The sequence below is a fragment of the Salvia hispanica genome, chromosome 2 (genome assembly GCF_023119035.1).
Source record: "Salvia hispanica cultivar TCC Black 2014 chromosome 2, UniMelb_Shisp_WGS_1.0, whole genome shotgun sequence".
NCBI lineage: Eukaryota > Viridiplantae > Streptophyta > Magnoliopsida > Lamiales > Lamiaceae > Salvia > Salvia hispanica.
Genome location: NC_062966.1, coordinates 20151197 through 20175106, shown reverse-complemented (window position 1 = coordinate 20175106; position 23910 = coordinate 20151197). Strand labels below are relative to the sequence as shown.

Sequence of the window (23910 nt, the reverse complement as noted above, 5' to 3'; positions counted from 1 at the left end):
ATATTTATTGTGGTAGTTGAGAATTTTGTAATCACTCATACTACGACTATTTAGAGTCCAATTGAAATTGAATAATTACACCTGACAAATTATGTGCTAATTTGGGTAAAATAACTAAGAGCATCAAATTTCCATAAATGAGATCTATTTTCAATTAGTGTAAGTTGTCAAATTTCCACAAATTGTCAGGCTGCTTGAACTTGAAGTGACAGATTTAATATGGAGATAAAATTCTCTTCTCATATTAATTGATTTTCATTTACAACCTCATATTAACACCATTTTCAAATCAGACTTAGAACTTTTATCCCATCCCATGTTTTCGGTTTTTTAATACGTATGAAGGTTGATCTTGTAGTTGTATAGTTGCATTGCATTGATGATCGTTATTTTTAAATCAGTTCGTTATGTAATTTGATTTTAATATCCATGCAATATTTTAAAAATCAAGTCTTCAAATGAAATGCAGAAGCCCATTTTTTTCGCAAAAGAAGAGTGTGGAGTCCACGAAATCTCACAAAGCACGTGAATCACTGTATCTAAATATTCTTTGTTCCTGCATTATTGAATAAATATCAAAACATATTAGTAATTGATAAATAAAAGTATATTCGCTTTATGTCGAATGGTCAAATCTCCATCTATCGTCTTTCTCTCTCCTCTTTTATTGCATTGTTATGATTGGAATAATTCAATACTCGTATAATGGAATTCCATAATTTTTTATCATGATTTTTGGCAAAGATGGGATGACCGAGTCCAAGTAATGGTAAATCTCTACTCCTGAAAAGAGAGACTAAATACTTAAATAGATCAAACAGACAGATAGTAATGGAGTTATTAAATATGACACCTTATTATTGAATATTGTATTCCGTACAAGGTAGGTCTTACTAATGTTCTTGTAATTACATATTTTTAAGTACATCCTTTTATTATATATGAACAAGCCGAGTTTGCAGTAGTATTATATTTATCACAATAAAAATGTGTTGAATTTTAAATTATTTTGATTTTTAGGGAACATTATTTAGATAGTCCTATACTTATTAAATTTCACCGCTAAGTGGCATATTAGTACCTTTTGGATCAAATTATAATAATACACTTTAAAATAATTTAGATTATGAAAAATATAATGTTTTCATGTCATTCTCAATGATTAAACTAGAACCACAATAAATAACTAATTGTCTTATGATTGTTTCTCCACATAAGCGAGAATCTAGAACTCTACAATTTGCCAATAGGAAAATTTCAACGAAACCATACGTTGACATTCACCAAAAAAATTCAGATTGTTGAATATTAAAAAAATTAATAATTCAATTTATGAAGTATACTTCCTTGCCATAGTATTTAAATGCTTAGACTTTTCCCTGATTTTATGAGTTTATTTAGAATGGTGAGATAATACATATATAATCGATATCATAAAGAATGAGTATGAAGATAATTAAGGACAATAATTAAAGTAGATAGAAATAATTTATTAGGTCATCTCCAACTATTTACACTAAATTTAAATTTATTTTTAGTATATGTCACACCAAAAAATAGTTTTACTCCAATCATTTATATTTTCTTCATTCCATAATAATAGAGTCATTTCAGTTTCTAAGTAAAAGTCAACACATTTTTCCATACCTATTTTACTCACTTTTACTTTTTTTCATTCTTTATCTCTCTACCTTTTTAATTTTCCACTTTATTCTCCCTTTAGGGTGTCCACAATGGTGGCCCTCTTGGGCATGCCCAAGCCACCAATTCTTGGGCATGCCCAACAAACTTGGCCCTTGCCCTCAAAACTTGGCCACCACGATGGTGGCCCTCCGGGCCACCAATTAAAATTATCTTCTTAATTTTTTTGATATATTTAATTTAGCTAGAATAAAAATTATTTGCATATAATTATTAAAATACATAGAAATAATTAAACTAAACAAAATTATAACAAAATTTTCGTTGTATTATAATAAAAGGGAAAATTACACAACGAAAATTTTCGATACAACGCGAACAACAAAGAGAACCCCTATCACGCTGCGCCCCCTCCTCTACGGTTCCAGACCTCTTCAACCAAATCAAGTATTCATTACTGCGTGGTACACCCATCTGCAGAGGAGGGGTTGCAATACCGTGACTTGTGCTAGCACCATCTTCCGGTGCCCAACGCTCATAAAGTAAAGCCTTCGTCTTCTATTATCATATTGTGCAGTATGATACACGCTAGGGATGTCAATGTAGCCCGCACCCTGTGGGCTGGCCCGAATAGCCCGCTAAATTTATAGGGTTAGGGTCGATAAAAATAAAACCCGATAAGCCCGCACCCGATTAACCCGCAACCCGTTAGGGTCAGACCCGAAAACCCGATGGGCTGGCCCGATAACCCGGTAAAATTTATATTTTTCCATATTTTACTCCTAATTCGACACTTCGTTGACTAATTTTATGACATAGATAACTAAAAAAAGATAACTTTCAATTTTATGGTAAATATATAAATTATATATTAAATTTTTATTAATATAATAATTTTTAAATAAATTAATCTCACTAAAAGAATATTTAAAATTTTAACATGCATTAAAATTTCACGAAATATCACAAATATTAGTATTTTATGATTGAGTTTAAACATATATATCAAATTTATCATAATTAAATATTTTATATTTTATAAATATAATTAATTTTCATCATGATTTATTGGATTGTTCGAGCCTTAACCTTATCGGTAGCAACCCGATTAACCCGTCGGGCTAGCCCGAAACCCGAGCTTTTAGGGTTAGGGCTGAACTTTTACAACCCGAAAGAAATCACAACCCGGCAAGCCCGCACCCGATTGACCCGCAACCCGAGTAGGTATGGCCCGAAACCCGATGGGCTGGCCCGATTGACATCCCTAATACACGCAGTCATGATGTCCGCGACATCATTTTCGTGCCATTGTCGAACCGGACACCGTAAAATGGCCCATCGCGATTGGAGGACTCCGAAAGCCGCTCAACATCCTTCCTAGCACCTTCTTGTTTTTTTGCAAAATAGGCCTGCTTCGGCCCAACAGGTTGTCGGATCGTCTTGACAAACACGGGCCAGCGAGGGTATATTCCATCGGCCAAATAGTATGCCCTGTTGTACTGCGTGCCATTGGCCACGAAGTTGATTTGCGGACCCTCACCCCGGGACTCATCATTGAAGAGATGCGATGATTGTAGAACGTTGATGTCGTTGTTCGACCCAGCGACACCAAAATACGCATGCCAGATTTGCAAGCGGTAGTCAGCAACGGCTTCAAGAATCATCGTGGGATGTCGCCCTTTGAAACCAGAAGTGAACTGCCCCTTCCAAGCCACCGGGCAGTTCCTCCACTCCCAGTGCATGCAATCGATGCTGCCCATCATGCCCGTGGAAATGATGCACTGTCCCGTGCATATTTATCAGTCTCTGGCATTCCTCGGCCGTCGGTTTCCGTAGGTACTCCCCTTTGAAGAGTTCTTTGATACCCTTGCAAAACTGCCTCAGCGTCTTGAGGGCAGTCGTTTCGCGCCATCTGTAGATATTCGTCGAACATGTCAGCAGGCCCGGCATAGGCAAGCTGCCTAATTGCGGCCGTGCACTTCTGATATGTCGACAATCCGGGTCGACCGGTGGCATCACTCCGCAAGGTGAAGCACCTATATCGCTGAGACAAACAATCCGCAATGTGGATGAAGAGTCGTTGCGACATTCTGAATCGCCGATGAAAAATCTCCGGCGTATAACGGGGGTTATCGCCGAAGTAGTCTTCCATCAACCGCTGGTCGGCTCCGACATGGTCACGGTTGATAAACCGGCGACGGTATCTCGGCCGAGGGATGGCCGCCGCCGCCGCCAAAGCCACCTCCTCCTCGTCGGCTTCATCTTGCACCGCTGCAACGAGTTCTTCGAATTCCTCATCGACCAAGCGCTGAAAATTTTCATCGCCGGAATCCATGTTTTGAATCTTAAATTGAAATCAAGTGGAAAGAGTAGAGTTTGGTTTGGGGTAAAAAAAATTGGAGGAGAATGGATGAATATATAAAAAAATTTGAAAAAAAATAAAACAAAATAAAATAATTTTCGGTGGGCAGGGCCGCGGCTCTCGGCCCTTGCAGTGGCGGGCCGAGCCGCCTGCCCAAGAGCCTCGGCCTGGCCGAGCGCTCGGCTCTCCCTCGTCCACCCCCCGAGCCGCGGGCACCCCTCGCCTCAGTAGTGGGGGGCCGCGGGCTGCCCAAGCCCGGGCCGAGAGCCGCGGCTCCCCCACTGTGGACGTTCTTAGAGTGTCCAAAGTGATGGCCCTCTTGGGCATATGCCCAAACCACCATTTCTTGGGCATGCCCAACAAACTTGGCCCTTGCCCTCAAAACTTGGCCACCACAGTGGTTTTTTGTTAAATTTTAATATTACTAGAATTAAAATTATATGCCTATATAATAATTTTAAAAAAAATGAAAGAATTTAAAAATGAGTGAATTGAAACCAAATTTTCGTCATATTATAGATGGGGAAAAATTATACAACGAATTTTTCTAAAAACAATAAAAAAAAAGATATTGAAGATGATAGATATTGAAATTAGGGTTTAGAATTGGAGATTATAAAAAAATTGGGAGGAAGTAATATTTATAAATCAATTTTCGAAATTAAAAAAATAAAATCGGATTGGGCAGGGCCGCAGCTCTCGGCCCCTGCAGTGGCGGGCCGAGTCGCGCGCCCAAGAGCCCTGGCCTGGCCGAGAGCTCGGCTCTCTCTCGTCCATCCCTGGGCCTCGTCCACCCTGCGGCTCGGTAGTGGGGGGCCGCGCCTTGGCCAACTCCGGGCCAAGGGTCGCGGCCCTCCCACTGTCACTCTTACTTAACTCATCTAACACAATTTTTCTTAATCTCCGTGCTGAAAAGAAACGCATCCATTATTATAAAACGGAAGAAGTACTAAATTAAAAATTTACATTATTTTTGAATTTTTGTCACACAAAATACTACCAGTAACATCATTTTTATCGGAAAGGATCACCTAATTCTTTTCCTAATACATTTCCTAATCCATCCCTCACAAACATAAAATATGATGGTGGGGTGTCCATTACCATATATGTGAGGGATGGATTAGAAAATGTATTAGGAAAAGAATTAGATGATCCTTTTCGCATTTTTATTGTATGATTGAAGATAATGTTAAGGGCATCCATAGTGGGACGGACTATAGCCCGCCCTAAGCGACGCCCTATGCACCGCCACATCAGCATTTTATCCTCCGCCACTTCCACCTACAATGGGGCAGACTATAACCCGCCCTAAGTCACGCCCTAAGCATTTTATCTATTATTTGAATATTTAAATACTTCAAAATTTGAAAAAAAAAAACTTCATTTCATTAAAATTAAAACATTACACTACGAATGTGAAAAAACTACAAATTCTCAACGGCGGTTGCGGTTCCAAACTTCTTCAATTATGTCGGTCATGAGCTGAGTATGGTGTTGTTGGTTGCGCATTGAGGTCTGTCGCTGTAGAACCTCACCGAAGCCCATCGATAATCCTCGAGCGACAGGCGGGGTCGCCGTGCTGGAGCTAGGTCCGGCTTCATCATCCACCAAATCAGTGACATGCTCAACTTCTTGTTCGGCTATGATGTTATGCATGATGATGCACGCATACATGACGTCGGCGATGACTTCCTTGAACCAGAAACGTGTCGAACCTTTCACGATTGCCCACCGCGATTGGAGCACCCCAAAAGCCCGCTCCACATCCTTCCGCGCAGACTCCTGCTTTGTCGCAAACAAGACTCTCCTCTCACCAATTGGGCAGCTGATCGTCTTCAAAAAAACAGGCCACCTTGGGAATATGCCATCGGCCAAGTAGTACCCCATATGATGTTTGCGGCCGTTGGCAGTGAACTCGATGGCCGGGCCGCGACCCCTGCACTGATCCGCGAAGAGGGTGGACGAGTTGAGGACGGTGATGTCATTGTTCGACCCGGCTACACCAAAGTAGACATGCGAGATCCGGAGGCGGTGGTCAGCGACGGCTTCCAGGATCATCGTAGGGTGGCTGCCCTTGTAGCCGCTGGTAAATTGGCCTCTCCACGCCGTCGGACAGTTCTTCCACTGCCAGTGCATACAGTTGATGCTCCCTAGCATCCCATGGAAGTCGTGCACCGTCTCGTTGATGCACTTTTTATTTGCACTATAAATACCTGCAAGTATACAGAGTAGGTATAGTATAGCAAAAGGTTAGTACCGGATATCGAACACGGGGAAGACGTACACAAAGTGTCTATCTCCTACTAGAACTCAATTACTATCTGGAGAAACAAGAATTTTTTTTTGAAAATTTTTTGAAAACAGAAAATATTAAAAAGCAATAAACAACTAAATGCAAGCAAATCACGGAGAGAAAAGTATAGAGATAAGGGAATTCCAGGGATGTGCTTTCACTTTTATGGTTATACAAATTCCAAACGACAATACCCTAGCACAGTTAATACTTTGAAAGGACGAGTCACCTAGCTTATGCTCATGCGATACAAACGTTGATTACTAACATTAGGGTTGTCAATCCTAATACGTAACTCCAAAAAGCTCCTAAGACCCTTGAAAAGTCCTCACTCTCAATTAACAAGTGCCGTTTAAAGGAAGCTAACTGTAGTGTCTACTAAGTGGATCTAACTCGCTAGAACTCTGTCACAGTTATGAAGCAAGTTATATTAAATCATACATAATTGTGTCACTCAATTACGAAGCATCATGATTAACTTAGGGAAGAAACAAAGTAAAAACAAAACGGATATTAAATAGAAAACGGAATTGTATAACCAAAGTCGCTACTAACACATCCCTAGAATCCTATGAGTTTAGTTACACATAATTGAATAAACTAAAAACATAGATTGAAGGGAAAACAATTTGAACATAAAACTAAAGCAAATAAAACCCGTACGTAGAATCCTTGTCGTTCTTGATGTTCTTGAAATCCTTCTCCAACTCCTTGCACAATTGAAGTACTCTAGCTTTTGCTCTCTATGAATATTGCAAGTAGTAACTCTCTTTCTCTATGAATGTGTTCTCCTCTTTTGATGAAGCTTGAGGTCCTATTTATAGGGGAAAATTATTCCTCATCATAGAAGGAAAAGATCTTCAAAATTTGGTAAGTCTTGGAGCAAATCTAGGGCTGGTCGGATTCGCCGCCTTTCTCCGGCGGGCCGCCGCACTTCTTGGCCGGCGGTCGCCGCGTTGGAGTCCAGAGACTCGACCCTTCGGTGGCGGACCGCCACATGTCCTCCGGCGGTCGCCGGGCGAGACTCTTCTCCTAGCGTAAATTTCCGAGGCGGACCACCACACGGCTCGACCGCCGGGCGCCGGCGGGTCGCCGTACAACTTCAAGCGGCGGTCGATGGTCGCCGTCTGACTCCAGATTTCCGGACTATGCGTTTTTACTCCCCTTTTCGGCTCAAATATGCACATTTCTCACAAAACACGTCAAAATACCAAAATGTATAAAATATGCAAATAATGGACATGTAGAGTGATTTTGATAGTAAAAACGGACCAAATAATGGCCTTAAAACAGTGCAAAATCCGAGCGTATCACTCGTGCATCCTCATCAGCCTCTGGCAATCATCAGAAGTCGGGCGTCGCAAATATGTGTCGCCAAAAGCCTCCACAACTATCTTACAAAATTTCTTGGGACATTCGCCGACGTGAAGGTACTCGTCGAACATATCCGTTGTGGTGCCATAGGCCAACTGCCGGATCGCAACCGTGCACTTCTGCAACAGCGTAAATCCGGGTCTGCCGATGCCGTCTTCCCGATACTGGAAGTATTCATCACGTCTCTCCAACGTGTGTACAATGCGGAGAAAAAGATCTCGGCTCATTCTAAAACGGCGATGGAAAACATTCGGGCCCCACCGTGGTTGCTCGGCAAAATAATCTGCGAACAGACGTTCGTGAGCTACGTCGTGCTCGTGTGGGACATACGTCCGACGTCGTATCGGCCGAGAAACCCGCGCCACCGCCGCCGCCTCCGCCTCCCGCTGCATTTGTGACAAGCACTCCGCCGTGGCTTCATTAACGGCATCGAACAAGGCTCGAGTCAAGGCCCATCTGCAACCATCCGATGTACTCAAATCGTAGTCGCCGGGATTCATTTTTGAGAAGATGAGAGAGAATAATTGAAGAGATGTGAAATAGTAGTGTGTGAAATGGTAGAGAATTGTGGTGTTTAAATAAGAAATTTTTTTGAAAAAAATCAAAAAAAGAAAAGAAAATGCGTACGCATCGTTCGCGATACCATAGTGGCGGACGATGATTAAGCCATCGTCCGTGACACCACAGTAGCGAACAATGCGACGGACGATACATCGTCCGTGGCATCGTCCGCCACATTGTTGATGCTCTAATAATCAACCCGTACTAATAGATAGTGTGTGTGTATCAGTATATGTGTGGTTATCTGATTAGATGAGAAGCTGGTTAGTCAAAAGCTAAATGATTGGTAGATTTTTTGTATTCTTTATTTTTTATTTTCTCCAACCTTAAATGATTGGTAGAATTGAATATGGAAGTGGAGGGCTACGTGGTTTGTTGGTGTCGTACAAAGGGCACGCCTACTTATATACTCCCTCCGTCCCGTTTAAGATGACATGTTTTCCTTTTTAGTTTGTCCCAATTAAGATGATACATTTTTTTTTTGGAAACTTCCTCTCTCCAAGTAATACATTCAACTACTTTTTCTCACTCGTATTAAAATATCCATCTTTCTTTATCTCTCTACTTTAATACTTATACTCATCTTTTCTCTCTCCAATTAAACACTTTAACCAATAACTCCTAAAATCCCGTGCGGGCTAAGCAATGTGTCATCTTAGCCGGGACGGAGGGAGTATCATCTAAGTGTCAAAAATTTTACATGATACTATAAAATTGGGGAGTGTTATATTGCTAACTCATAACTTAATTGCTAATTACAATTAGATAATAACTACTCCCTCTGTCCCATAAGAAATGCAACGTTTTCCTTTTTGGATTGTCCCACTAAAAATGAAACGTTTCCTAAAATGGAAACATCACTCTCTCTACTTTTCCTTCTCTCTTACTTTACTCTCTCTTCATTAACTCACAAAACAACACTTGCATGCCGGAAACCAAATGTTTCATATTTATTGGGACGGAGGGAGTATTAGATATTCAAATTAAGGGTTTAGATCATTAATCCTTAAATGTCAATACGATCAACGAAAAACGTCAATAAGGTCATAGGATTAATTCCAAAAATATGAATAGGGGTATTAATGTCAATTAACTAGTACATGTTTAGTTATAACTAACTTTTAAAAGAAATCCCAAAACTTTAAATTTATATAACATATATCAAATTAAAGATAATTTCGTAAGGATTCCAACGATATCATACATGCATATGTTCCGATATCAAAATTTGAAAAAAAATTGAATTTTTTTAATTTTTTCGTACAAACAGAAATGTCAACATACTATATAAAATATGTCAATATAATACATGTAAAATGTCAATATAAGCAATGGATTAACATTCTTAAAGCATTGTGTTGACATTCTCAAAGTATTGTGTTGATATTTTCGGAACACTATATTGACATTTTCATCCAAAACCCTAATTTGGAGTTTTTTTTATCTTTTTCGATTTAATTAATAAAAATGAAAATTACACGTGGCAAATTATAGACCACACGTTTTCTAAAATCCTATGGCCTTAAATTAATTGTAGTTAGCAATTAAATGATGAGTTAGCAATTGATCACTCTCCTACTGCCTATATTTATTAGTATTATTTAATTGGCCAAATTCTCATAAAAATTACTCTATATTGAATTATGGTCATCCCAAAATTTTTAAAATTAATCAGAAATAACATAAATTTTGAACTATGATCAATTCAGCAGCGGTGCGGTGATGGTTCTTTGCTATTAGCCTTCCAATGAAGGGACTTAGGGACGTGAATACATTGTAGCTAGTGTGATTCGCGAGAAAGAAAGGAGGAGAGACCTCCGGAGTCGTGATAGCCCAGGCATCGGGTCGGGGATGGTTGTGTTTGTGCTCGTTTTTGCTACATGTGCAACCATTGTTAATGAGGAGATAATATAGGAGGGAATGTAAGATAAATGTCGATGACACAGCGTGTTTATGATAGATTTCTTAGTCACATAAAATACTCCTACTATTATTCCACACTAGTTCTAATTTTGCCAGATTTCTAAATTATGGGAAATTTTCTACTACAAAGTTAAATTTCATATTTTTTTTCCAACTTATAAATTCGTGGAAAATAAAATACCATAATTCATGAATTTTAGCATAGTCCAAACAATAATACACTATTTTCTTAGATAATAATTTTGACCGAGTTGGAACATAAAGCCCAACATCTTCTTCGCACGCATTGATTTGTTTTCAAGAGCCCAATTCTTCATGTTTACAGCCAATGCTTTGATTTGTTTTCGTATTCCCAATTTCTTCATGTTTACAGCCCAAGCTTTAAAATGTTCTACAAAAAGAATCGATTCATTCATTAATTGTCATTATTGCTAAACACAACCCTATGACTGAATTTTCCATTCCACTTCACATTTTTTCATTGTAAAACGTTCTTACATTTATTTTGGTCATTAGGTGATCTAGTATAGGGTTAGGTGTGGCCGAATTTCGAAATTAATCCCGGCGGCCCAAATAATTACTTCGGAGGACTTGACTTTTTGCCTATTTTGATTGGACGAATTTGTTAAAAAAATTATGACATTTAGTTTAATTTTAGTTCATTCCATAACTTTGAAAATCAATAAGTAAATATTTGTTGGAATATTGGCATTTAATATTATGAAACTTTCAAAAATTGAGTTTTTCCTACGGACTTTAAAATTAACAAATAATATCACGAACTTTACCCCTGGTTTGTTTTTTCCCACGAATGAAAAAATTCCCACAAATAATATTATGATACGGATTTGTTTTCGTAATTTCTCGACAACAATTTTGAGAGCTTCAAGTTTTTCACTCTTTGAAGATAGTTTTTCTTGAAGCACACCCTCCAAAATTGTTCTTCAATCTATTAAAATAATATGAATTTTTTCATTCGTGGGAAAAAACAAACCGAGGGTAAAGTTCGTGATATTATTTGCCAATTTTAAAGTTCGTGGGAAAAACCCAACTTTTTGAAAGTTTCGTGATATTAGAGGCCAATATCTCATATTTGAATAGGTTTTTCATAGTAATTTTTTATGAAGTTGTATCTGATATGACAGTCAAAATCCAGACGTCACTACGTACCAACGAGAAAAAAAAAGCTATGTTGCTTATTCACAAAAAAATAATATGGTTTGGTTGAAAAATATGATAATATATTACGCTTAGATCACTTGAAATTTTGAATTTGTTGATTTAAGTATTACTTTATTCAATTTACCAACCTATAGATAGTGAGGACTTAACTTCCCCGCTATCAGAACATATGTTCAACTATAAATTTATCAACTCCCTCCGTCCTTAGACAAGTTTTACTATTTTGGGGCGTCAACTAAAATTAGACTAATTTTAAAAATAAAATTTTTTAAACCAATATCAATCATACACATCATTCTAAATATAGACTCTATGATCCACTAACACTACTTCCACCACATTTTCCATCCGTCTCTCTTACTTTATTAATTGCGCATTAAAACTCGTGTCATCTGTAACTTTATTTTTATTTTTATTTTTTGTGTACAGTATCAATTATGAGGATTATATCTTTATTCGATTACTTACTTATTAAAGTTGGTACAATTGCACTTTATAAGAAATAGTTTTCCACTAGATAAGTATAATATGCAGAACTAGAAAAAGTAACTACTCGATATACCTACTTTCTAAATTTCATTTGAGCCCTTTTGCTCCACTGATCTAGCTAGCCACCAATATTTTACTAGTATATTGAAGAGTTCTAAAATTTTGAAACTATGTTTGTGCATGTGCATAGACCCATTAATTAGTCTTTAATTTTCTGAGAAATACATTCCTATAACAAGTTGGGACAATGGAACGAATACTGAAACTAATATAACATGAAAGTATTTAGAATACTATTGTGTCGTCTTTTGAATTTAATAAATTGCACCTATTAAATCTAGTACTCACAAGTCTAGTGGCCATATTGCAGTTGTATTTATGATATTGTCATTTGCAAGTCTTAATTATAAGCTAAGTTTAATTGTACTTGGGTGCAGCATCCGATTTTGTTCAAATCCATCATTAAAACATGCCTAACATCCTTTATTACAGTATTGATTAATGAGGGATCTATTGTGCCAATACTCCATAAATATTACTCGTACTTTCTACATGCTATTGTAGTTGATGAGTCGTATTTATTTTGTTGACTGTTTGGATTTCTACTAAGAATAGTTTCTATAAGTGTAACTGCCTTTTTTTGTTTCTCGAAACTTTGGTTCTGCATATTTTTTCAAGATTGGCATGATTATGATTTACATTAAAAAAAAGGTTACTGATTTTTTTATTCTCCAACATAGGCTTACAATTTATACCGAATTAAAAATCCAGACATGCAAAAACCTGACAAACAGTTTTGCTGTGTCATTAATTTGACTACTACGGAGAAACTAATTTGGACCAGCGACTTTTACACTCATAAGCACACAAATGAATTCCAATGACAAATATTTATATTACACTCATCCTGATAAAAGTCACAATCCCTTGCATTTCTCAGAACCCTCCCAGAGCATGAGTCTATAAATACCCAAAACAAAAGCAGGCTAAATAAATAAAATGTTTAGAGTGAATATTCCAAAAGCAGCAATGCTGAATCACACGAGTGCGATGATGACGCAGCTGAAGTGGGCGTGGGAATTCATTCTCTACCAATCCTTCTTCCAGCCACGTGTCGCCGAGTACTACTGCGAAGACGGCTCTGGCTCGTCCGAGGAATGCGCGGTGTGCCTGTGCAGGATCCAAGGCGGAGACGAGATTACGGAGCTGAGGTGTCAACACGCTTTCCACAAGGTCTGCCTCGATAGGTGGCTCGGATACGGCCACGTCACCTGCCCCCTCTGCCGGGACAATGTCAACCCGAGGAAGTTCGCGCCCGACCTCCGCCACGAGCTCCTCCAGTTCAACTTCGCCGCCGTCGATTCCACCGACGACCGTGCCACGTGGTGGCTACGCTGATATAATATGGAAATCTAATTCCAATTAATTAACCCACATGGAAATTGTGATTTTCATTTTGTTTTTGTTTTTTTTAGTACGCAACATTTGTATAGAGAAATACAAGTTCAGATAATTCTGTTTCTATCTTAATTAAATTTATCATCCTACATGTTTTTCATTTTTTCCTAAAACAACACCGACACCTGGAGTCGGGCCCAAGTCGTCAGAATATTCAAAATACGAAACTGGATTTCTCTGTCTTTTTTTGCCGTTTTTCATTGACTATAGTTCAATACGGAGTAGTATATAATTATACCATCGGTATGTTAATATGCAACATATTACTAAAATAGATTAAGTACAAAAAAAATCAATCAATCACAAAAATTAGTTCCAGGCTCAATTGATGTTCAATGCAAGCAGCAATCGAGCATATGTGTCTCGTAGTAGAAAGGACAAATTGCGAAAAACTAAGTCAAGTTCTAGTATGCCTGTGCCTTTAAAAACTAGCTGAAAACCTATGAAGTTTGGATTTGTTCGTAACTACCACACAGTGAAAATGTATGTTGCAATATATTGTTGATGTATTTCAATCAAATTAATGACGTTTTCTGTATGAATAGACGACGTTATTTAACTCACTGACAGATGTTACTGTTATCTAAAATACATTTTCATAAAAAACAAATTCGTGGTGGTGTATGATTGTGTATCCAATTAACTTTATGATTTTTCAGCTGTTTTGTTTTAAATTGCAGAATCAAGCTGAACTTAACCAAATTTTATGGTTTTCAATAATTTGACTATAATACTATCAATATTCGCCGTTCTCTGTCCAAATTTGTCTAACTTGAAATTTTGAGTTGAAAAGTGAAAAGCACATGATTCGATTTAAATTTTCCTTCATTTTCGTAGGGCAAGAAATTGGAAAAATCAAAGTGTCTAGTTTACAGTCCTTTAGCCCCATATACTTTTCCTAAGTTATTTGTCAGTCAACAATGTTAGTATATTTGATCATGACCTGCAAACACAAAGAACGACTGAAGGACTATAGACTTCCAGAAACCTTTTTAATATATTTTCTACATCAATTATCTATTTTAATTATCTTCAAGTGTTATTTCCAAAAGATAAACTTGATATACTTAATACTCGCACTACAACAAAAGAAAAACGTTAAAGATAGCAATTAAGGACGCTAATTTGTGTTTCTAAGTATAACACCGACGCTTTAAAAAAACGTTGTTATTGTTGGTGTCCCAACTAAAATTAAAGGACGCAAATGAGAGTGTCCTAAAAACAAAAGATTAGGTTAATTTATTTTTAATTTATGGACGCTTTCTTTTATGTCCTAAATAATATTTTTGCTATTTTTTAAAAATTTCAATGCAAGTAATTGTATTATAATTTTTGTGTCTTTAACAGATAATTTTTTTAGTGGCGATATGAGATCCAGACTGCACTTTATAACACGTCTAATTTTAAAAGACCATTGGTTAAAATGGAAATTCAATACATAATCAACATTGCACTTATTATATATTTACTTATTGGCTTATTGCGAACTTTATTCTGTCTTACTTACTATTTTATATTCTCTTTTTTTGGTAGTACACCCTGAATAAAAGATACTCTACGGGGGTGTTCGGTTGGCAAGATTAAATCTCATGATTAAATATGTATCATGTTTGGTTCATAAGATTAACCCCCTCAACTTAATCCTAGATGGATAGTCTCATGATAATTAATCATAGCCTCTCCCCTTCAACTAAAATAATCCTACAACTTAATCCTAGATGGACAGTCTCATGATTATTAGTCATGACAACCAAACACCACCTACATATATTCTCTAGTCTAATTGTATACTTGAATTACACATTTTTTAACTATTTTTTAGTTAAAATAATGTTTTTAAATAATAATATATATGGAAAATTAACTTGATTGGACAAAAACTAACAACATAATAAAATTAAAAAATTGATAAAATATAAATAATAAAATACACTTAAATGAATAGGAAATCAGCGACGAATAACTAAAAAATGAACATAACAAAAAAAAATGTACAACGAACATGGTGAGAAAAAACAAGATGTTATTTTCATCACTCCCCATCCCAACCACAGAATTAGTGAGTGAACTACACGCGCAACTTTCTATCTGGCACCTCGGCAACGAACTTCACGTGAAGCATATTATTCATCATGTCTTAATTATTGTATACTACTACAATATAAATTAAAAGCATGTTACATTGCAAAGCAGTTGGGTCGGAAAACTAATTAACTTGATTGGACAAAAACTAATGAGAAAAAGATGGATTGAAGAGGCCTTTGTTGTGAAACGATAGTCATCTGATATTCAAAGTCACGTGTTAAAATTAAAGACTGGATGTTCGAATCATCTTCAAAGAGTATTAAGATGAATATGTAATTCAATTAGTACGAGAGCTAGGGGAAAAGTAGAATGCGAAAAATAAAAATGACATTAAAATACTTTAATGACTATATTGTATTGGATTTTATTTTTTTATTTTTACCACTGTTAAATTTTTGGGTGTTCTAACTATCTAAATATGAAAAGATTTTAATTTCGATATTTGCGATGATGTGATTTGATTCTATCCTTGATTTGCACGAATCACGCCATGGTTTATCTTCATTCCTTAGAGCATCCGCATCGCTGACTCGATGTGGGCTCGGTCTCGTCTCAACGAGACGAGCCAGTATCGAGACAGCGTTGCGAGGCTCGTCTTGTCTCGACGAGACGAGACATCTCGTGGCGCAACGCTTGCCGGCGAGGCCGGCCTCGAGCTGGCGAGACGACGCGCGCGCTGGAGCATTGCGTGACGCCCACTCGCCGGCCAGCGAGTGGGCGTCGGAATTATGACGTAATAATTTTTTTTTATAAATTCGAAAAATTCGAATTTAATTAAAAAAATAATTCAAACGGTCGAATTTTTTTTAAAAAAATTTCTTTTATTCTTCTATAAATATACTCTATTCACCATTTTACACACAAACACTACTCTCATTCCTCTTCCATTTTACACACAAACACTACTCTCAAATTGTTGAAAAAATGTCCGGCGATGGAAACTCCAGCGGCGGCTCCGGCAGGCGGCGCTCCGGCGGGTTCGACTTGAACTCGTTCGACGATTGGGCGAGCATGTACAACTGTTTGGGTACTCCCGGTTCGTCGTCGGGCACCCAAGGCTCGACCACCCCGCCGGCGTACCAAACACCACATTTTGATGTGGATGCATACTATCGTCCCTCCCCTCCAGAGGTACGGGCAATCGCCGGGATTATCCCAAATTCCGGGATTATCGCCCGACTGGCCAATTGGTGGAGGCTCCGGCTCCGGCAGGTGCAGCCTTAGGCTCGGCGTCAATGCCGAGGAGGAAGAGGAGGAAGCGGAGGCAGAGGCCTGTGGGAGACGGCAGCCGTCATCCATACAGCCAAGCCGAGACGTTGGCTCTGTACGACGCTTGGATCAACGTCTCGTACGATCCTGTCGTCGGAAATCAACAAACCCACAAGTGTTTTTGGCTAAAAGTCACCGAAGTTTACAACGGACGAAGGCTGAAGAATACTGTTGCCCGCAACGTGAAGATGCTCCGCAGTCATTGGGACCGATGCGACAGAGATGTCAAAAATTTTTGCGCGATATACAGGGGAGAAGAGGCGAATTATCAGAGCGGAGCCAGTGGAGCCGACATTCTGAGAGCGGCGTTGCGGGTCTTCAAAGACGACGTTGGCAAAGATTTCAAGCTTGTCGATGTTTGGTCGCAAGTCCACCACCTTGAAAGGTGGGCTGGCGGTGTCGAGTCGGGCTCGAAACGCACGAAGCGCACGGCGCGTGGCCACTACTCGTCTAGTGATGGCGGCGAAGGCAACACCTCACGTGAGGGCCCGCCAACCGATGATGCAGGGGGTCTTCTTCCGGTACACGACGTCGGCCGCAAGGGAACAAGGCGGCGAAGGCGGCTAGAGCGAGGGGGAGAGGGAGAGGGAGAGGCCGCGGCGAATCAAGCCAGGCGGGCGAGGGCTCGGGCTCCGGCACGGGCATGGGCTCGCACACCCTAATGTCCATGTACCTGGTCACCACGATGGCGGACCTTTCAAAAATGACTCCTGGCCAAGTTTCAGCCCATATGGCCGGAATTGAGTATATGAGAGCTCAACTTGGTATAGGTGCACCGCCGACTTCGGGGGATGATGATTCACCGGCGGAGTAGTTTTTATAGTTTAATTTAGAGTATTTTAATTATGTATTTTTTTATTATTTTTTAGGATTTTAAATTATGTATATTTTTTTTTATTTTAATGATGTGTGTTTTTATTAATTGAATTTGTTGGAATTAAAAATAAAAAATGAAATTGAATGAATAGTTAAGAGATGGTTAAGAGATGGGGAGATGCAGGTGTTGTCTCTTAGTTAAAAGATGAGCTGAAAAGTACAGTGGAGACCCATAAATAGTGAAGAGATGAGACGGTTAAGAGACGGATAAGAGACAGCGTTGCGGATGACCTTAATCTCTAATCGTGTCAATCCAACTGAGCTCAACTTGAATCGCTATTATCAACCTAGACCACTCATCCATAGGAAGGACAGATGGTAGAATAAAAATCTATGACAAAATATGAGCCTGCTGTGAAGAAATAAATTGCAAGTAAAACACCCACATTTTGAAATAATTTCTCTTTTTCTTGACTATTCTCTAGAAAAAAGTATTTTTTTCCGCAGACAAAAATTAATATTCGATGTATGGTCGGCTCTAGTTATATTTAATTTCTGCAACTGCAAGTTGGCATAACATAAAGTGAACACCCAAGAAAAGAAAAATAAAACAAAAGAAAGAAATCCACGAGATGAAAGTGACGAACACAATTACTACTACTACTACTAGTTAATTAATGGCCAACAATTTAAAGCTTAAACTTAAATATGGAGACATCAAATGCTACTTAAGAAGAAATACTAGTACTACTGCGTATTCTCTCATTTACGTTTAAAATGACCGCTTCATCTAATGACATGAAATTTTAGGTGGATTTATCGTGTATGATAAATTTTTAAAAATATATGTTTTAAAATAGGTGAGCAATACCTTTTAAAATGGATATTTTAGGAAGACAGTGATTACAGGGAGATTAAAGCTCGAAGAGAGTGATTAGTGAAATATTAAAGTTCACTGGAGGTTAGTGCTCCAAATAATTTTTGATATTTTCTAATTGTCTTAATCTGGGTTGTATTTATTTGTAAACCATTGAAATTTAGTTAAATTATTAAAAAAAGGTGCTTGTCTTACATTATCTTTTATGGAGTAATAAAAGTGGAAGAGTTATACTATGTACGATATTGAAGAAGCTCAATGACTTTTGATACAATTGCATCGATCAATATTTTTTTAATTTTATACATATGATTAACTTTTAAAAACAAATTGTTTTTAATTTCTCATTCGGGAGTTTTATTACTACGGAGTAATATTTTGGGGTACCCTCAATCCAGGATCCTAGGTGGTCTGATAGGAATTAATACAGTATGAGATTAATTTCTATCCGGAGAAATTATATGAAAAGAGATTGGTGAGGGTGGAAAGAGGGAGAACCGATGGAGAGAATCCTATAAACTAGAAAAGCAAATAAAATCATAACCAAATTAAAACATAATAACTAAATAATTAAAACATAAATTAAGTTAACTAATTATACGGAGAGATTATATTCCTTCCAAAATAAAATAAAATACCAGGTCCCTATCATGGTCACACTTTTGATCCTAGATTTATCAGATCTCAAGTTACAGTCAAGAAGTAGTCATTGTTAAATCTCATCAAATTAATAGTAGTAGTAGTCAAATAAATCCATGTATCTATAATTAATTGTGAAAAACTAAAGCCGTAAGCAGAGACTTGAAAAATAAAATAAAAGAACATGAACAACGGTTGAATAGGAATCGAATTCTCTATTCAAAATGCGAGCAATTTGGGTAGCAAATCAAGAAACGCAAAGTGTAATGACGATAAATATTTTTTGAAATGATTATTTTTATATAGTATAACCTATATACGTTACTGACATTTTAAATTTTTTACTATTCTACAAGAGAAGAAACATTGAACATAGACAATTATTTAAGAACCGTAGGTTGAATTGAATTCAAATAATATAATTTACTATTGTGCAAATTTGCAATAGATACGCAAAAGAGAAATGACTTATAAGTTTTAATCGATGTATTCATCATGTAATTCCTATCGGTAAATTTTTTTATGAGTTGTATGCTTATAAAATTCATAAATTTGAATTGAATTTTATGAATCTAAATTCTACTACGTTCCCAAGAATAGAATTTAGTATATGTCCCGTCAATAAAAGTGATCGAGTTTTGCGGCTAGTTTTTGTTGATTAGTATAAATAAATTTTTGCTTCTATATACTATGTAAATTTTTGCTTCTATATATTATGTTCTAATAAATTTTAGAAAATAATTATTTTCTATCGTCAGTTTTATTTATAAATAAGTTATACGTACATTACAAATGTTTAATCTTGTGCTTGCCCAATTCATTTCAATATTTTAAACCCCTTATTCTATCATCAGTTTTAATTAGTGATCAAACTGCCCTCTAATTTCATTATAGGGGAAAAGGTGTTATAGGTTATAATTTGATTACTTTTGCTAAAATTGGCGTGTATTTTACACCAAAAGCATCGTCCTGACTTGTAAAATTTACAAAACGCTGGCTAAGAATATTTTCCCAAGTAAGTAAAAAAAGAAGAACCAAAATCTTCTGCATTAGTTTCTACGTCGATAATTCTAATTCAATTTCACGCCAAACTTATTGATCACATTGTAGTTTTCTCAGTATTTCCACATTGTTAAATAACAAAGAAACTTCGACGAATTTGCTTATACAACTTATCCTCGAAAATTATTACTAGTATAGTTGTAATTCTTGGAAATAGATTCTATGTCGACCTTTTTTTTCAACCAGTCTAAATTAAATTCCAAGTAATGACCAAATGGCGTCATACTCCTTAGTCTTAATTAATGTAGACTTCGAAACATGCGACATTTTTAGACCATGACTTTACCATATTATAAAGTAATCTATGTTTAAATTAATTTTCTAATCCAATAAATATTCAAAATAAGAATAAAAAATTCCTTCGATTTGAAATTGATAGTTGCCATACGTATAATAATTAAGTATGATTTTTTTTTTCCTTTTTTTATTGTGACATTAATTAGCACAAATGTATATACTGCTAGCTCCAAAATAGGGGCGGACAAATCACATTTATAAAGATGGAGTCAGTTGGAAATTGCTCTACTTTTATTCATGCTATTATATTAACAAAATAAGTATATTACATCAAATCGAAAGCGGATAAATCAATTGGACTAGTATCAGAACAATTTTGAAAAATATAACCTTATTTATTTATTTGACAGGGGTGTATGGCGACTTGATAACAAAAAGAAAAGTACTCCCACGACTCATATATCGGATTCAATAAATATGTCCAAAGAAAAAAAGACCAATTTTTTTTGTTTTATCACGTGCAAATGTACTTACTCAAATTAAGTGGATTGAGTCGGGGGAGTGTGAAGATTTGTTAATTTTCCAACATAGGTTAAAAATATTTAAAAATAATAGTGAGAAGACAATTAGTAGTACAAAATAGTTTCATCATTTGAGGCAAAAGAGCCAAAACGAGTCGAATGTAGGAGTACTCAATAATTCAATACACACTTACATGGGCAAATTTTCGTTGTCCTGATAAAAAAGTATTCCCAAATCTACAACTTTTTTCTTGATGATTGTCAATCATAGCAATTAAATTTGGTGACAAAAATATGTATATATTTAACAAAGTTTATTGATGTCATTATCACGATCTATGGTGAGTCAATTAAAGCACCTCCATTTGCACTTTTGGATTTAGGGAAACACTGATATTATAACAGAGTTTAAGTTTACTACTGTCTAAGTAGTTCTAGATATTCGGATAAAATGAATATATTAAAAACCGCCGCCTTTTTTGCCTATAAGGTAACTCTTTTTGACAATGAGCAACTTCACTCCCAATTGATTTTACAGATATATGCTATACTCACCTTTGCCAATTGCCAGTATGTTTTCTGCTTAAATGATAGCTATCTGTGACGGCATTATTTATATTATTATTATTATTATTATTATTGATATTTTTTTAATTTATTATTAGACATATTCATTATAACTCAGTGATTTTTCCTTATACTGATTTGTAGATATCTTAAAGTAGGGGCATAACCTGGATTTTATTGAAGGGGCAAAAATATGGAGTAATATATAAGAAAAATTTATGTATTTGAGGAGGGGCATTTAGTGTGGTTGGAGTGTATAAACAATATATACATATATAAATATATAAGGTATGAAAGAGGTGAGGAGGGGCAATTGCCCCAGCTGCTCTAATGCAGCTCCGGCCCGATCTCGAAAGGTGAGATAGTTAGTCCAAAGATTTAATATTGTTTCGTACGCAAAGACAATAATCGATCTTCTAACCATTTGATTAAAGATGAACGGTCTCATGTGAGTTAACCATACCTCATTTGTTATTACATTATTAATTTAATTTGACCAAGCCGATCATTAGCTCACTTAAAAATTTATTAGTCCATTTGTCCTAAGATGGTTGCGTCACTTTATTGAATGCTACTTCATGGTTTAGGTGTAATTATTGAGTTTAGTAAAATAGAGACAAAAATAATTAAATGTTCTAATAAAATGAGAGAAAAGGAATAGAAATGATCATTTTAGTTGAGATAAATCGAAAAGAGAATGGTAACCATTTTAAATGATACGGATTACGGAGTGAGTATTTATAAAAAAAAGGTTCCGTAATAATCACTTGCATTAATCAGTTAATGTGGGCCCAATATAATTCGTGATTGAAGCTCAATCTATTTTATATCGAGGAACTTGGTTAGACTGGTGATTTTATTGAGATCCACCGGAAAATGGCTGCGCCGCCAGATACTCTCATCTGTAAACGTGGTTAGAGAGATTTGTTGAACATGTAAAAGGCAAATTGCATGCTAAAGCCTAATCTATTTATGGTTAATTAAGTTCATTACCAAATCTGGCAATTCATTAACTTCGTCGCTTCCTCATATTTACTCCATTTAATATTTATCGATTTTTTCGACTTTGATTGCTACTTTACTATCTTCTCTTTCTCTTTTAAAATAATTGGATCCAGATGGTCTAAATTATTCTTTTACGAAAATTATTACTATGCAAGACTAAATCTATATACATACATAAGTGTAGTAGTTTTTAGTTTGGAAAATCGACTAAAAATGTTATTGAAATCCCGGTTTACTATTTAATCTTAGATAAGGATCATATTAATTTTTTATTAAGGTAAAATGCGCTAAACAACCAATAAATGGTGACCGTCAATTCCAAAATAGAGCAAAAAAATCCATAAAACAATTAATTATCAAGACATTATTAGTTCAAATCTGTCTAGCTAGCTTGTTCATCTAAGTATCTCATAACATTGCTTCAACATATAGTCAGGATCAGAATAAATATTTTGTTTTATTTTCGATCGCTCACCCATCCACTAGTATTTATTATAGAGAGAATATCTTTTTTAGTCCACGAACTTTGCTAAAGTATCATTTTAGGTCCGTGAACTTGGAAAATATCATTTCAGGTCCATCAACTATGGGTTAATATCATTTGAAATACTTTTTTACTATTTCCAAGTTTTTCTGGACGAAAATACCCTCAATACCTTAAAGGGTATATATTTTTAATAAACTTATCATATACTCATATTTTTTATAAATATCTTTATAATATATTTATGACGAATTTTCTAAATATAATTTGACCTTCAATATTATCACTTTGTGACATGCAAGTAAAATTGCTTCTTCAATTTTTATATTAAAGAATTTTAAAATTGAATAAAGAACTTTTCTTTAATAATAAAAAATTTAATAAGGATCTTTTCTTGCATGTCACTTAATTACAAAATTAAGTGATAATATTGAAGGTCAAATTATATTTTGAAAATTCATCAAAAATATATAGTAAAGATATTTATAAAAAATATGATTATAGGATAAGTTTATTAAAAATATATACCCTTTAAGGTATCAAGGGTATTTTTGTCCAAAAAAACTTGGAAATAGTTAAAAAGTACTTCAAATGATATTAACCCATAGTTGATGGACCTGAAATGATATTTTCAAAGTTCACGGATATAAAATGATACTTTGGCAAAGTTCGTAGAACAAAAAAGATGTTCCCTCCTTATCATATCATTACTTTTGGCATGCCGCATGGGTCACTTTTCCTTATTTTTTCATTTGGAATTATTCATATTTCCAACCAATTAATTAACACAATGTTTATAATTATCCGTTCAACGCAAGACTAGTACATATTCAGAACAACTAGATAGACCGATAACGGTAAGGCTTTTGGAAAATTATAATAGTAGTATGATAGTAGTAATTATTAGGCAAAATATATACACCTATAACACACACACATATATATAATGTACAAATATATAGGGTGTATTCATGTCCATATGCTAAATATTTCTCTAAATACAAAACCAATTTTAGTTAGTTGATTTGGTCCATCTAATGGCCTATATAACTATCAAATGTA

At 36.0% G+C, this 23910-nt stretch overlaps 4 protein-coding genes across 4 annotated transcripts; 1 reads left to right on the top strand and 3 right to left on the bottom strand.

Moving 5' to 3' along the window:
- Positions 1–3400: 3400 nt before the first annotated feature.
- On the bottom strand, positions 3401–3976 carry LOC125206433. Its single transcript, XM_048105688.1, has one exon. It carries the CDS (start codon positions 3974–3976, stop codon positions 3401–3403), a length of 576 nt encoding a protein of 191 aa, XP_047961645.1.
- A 1464-nt stretch (positions 3977–5440) lies between these two features.
- LOC125206432 (protein ALP1-like) lies at positions 5441–6163 on the bottom strand. Its single transcript, XM_048105687.1, has one exon. The coding sequence runs from the start codon at positions 6161–6163 to the stop codon at positions 5441–5443; it is 723 nt and encodes a 240-aa protein (XP_047961644.1).
- A 1446-nt stretch (positions 6164–7609) lies between these two features.
- LOC125206431 lies at positions 7610–8173 on the bottom strand. Its single transcript, XM_048105685.1, has one exon. The coding sequence runs from the start codon at positions 8171–8173 to the stop codon at positions 7610–7612; it is 564 nt and encodes a 187-aa protein (XP_047961642.1).
- A 4708-nt stretch (positions 8174–12881) lies between these two features.
- LOC125206430 (E3 ubiquitin-protein ligase RHA2A-like) lies at positions 12882–13226 on the top strand. The gene has a single exon (XM_048105684.1). The coding sequence runs from the start codon at positions 12882–12884 to the stop codon at positions 13224–13226; it is 345 nt and encodes a 114-aa protein (XP_047961641.1).
- The last annotated feature ends 10684 nt before the right edge of the window (positions 13227–23910 follow it).

Coding starts and splice junctions, on each gene's coding strand:
- LOC125206433 (XM_048105688.1), bottom strand. CDS start 3,976: ATGGATTCCGGCGATGAAAATTTTCAGCGCTTGGTCGATGAGGAATTC.
- LOC125206432 (XM_048105687.1), bottom strand. CDS start 6,163: ATGCTAGGGAGCATCAACTGTATGCACTGGCAGTGGAAGAACTGTCCG.
- LOC125206430 (XM_048105684.1), top strand. CDS start 12,882: ATGACGCAGCTGAAGTGGGCGTGGGAATTCATTCTCTACCAATCCTTC.
- LOC125206431 (XM_048105685.1), bottom strand. CDS start 8,173: ATGAATCCCGGCGACTACGATTTGAGTACATCGGATGGTTGCAGATGG.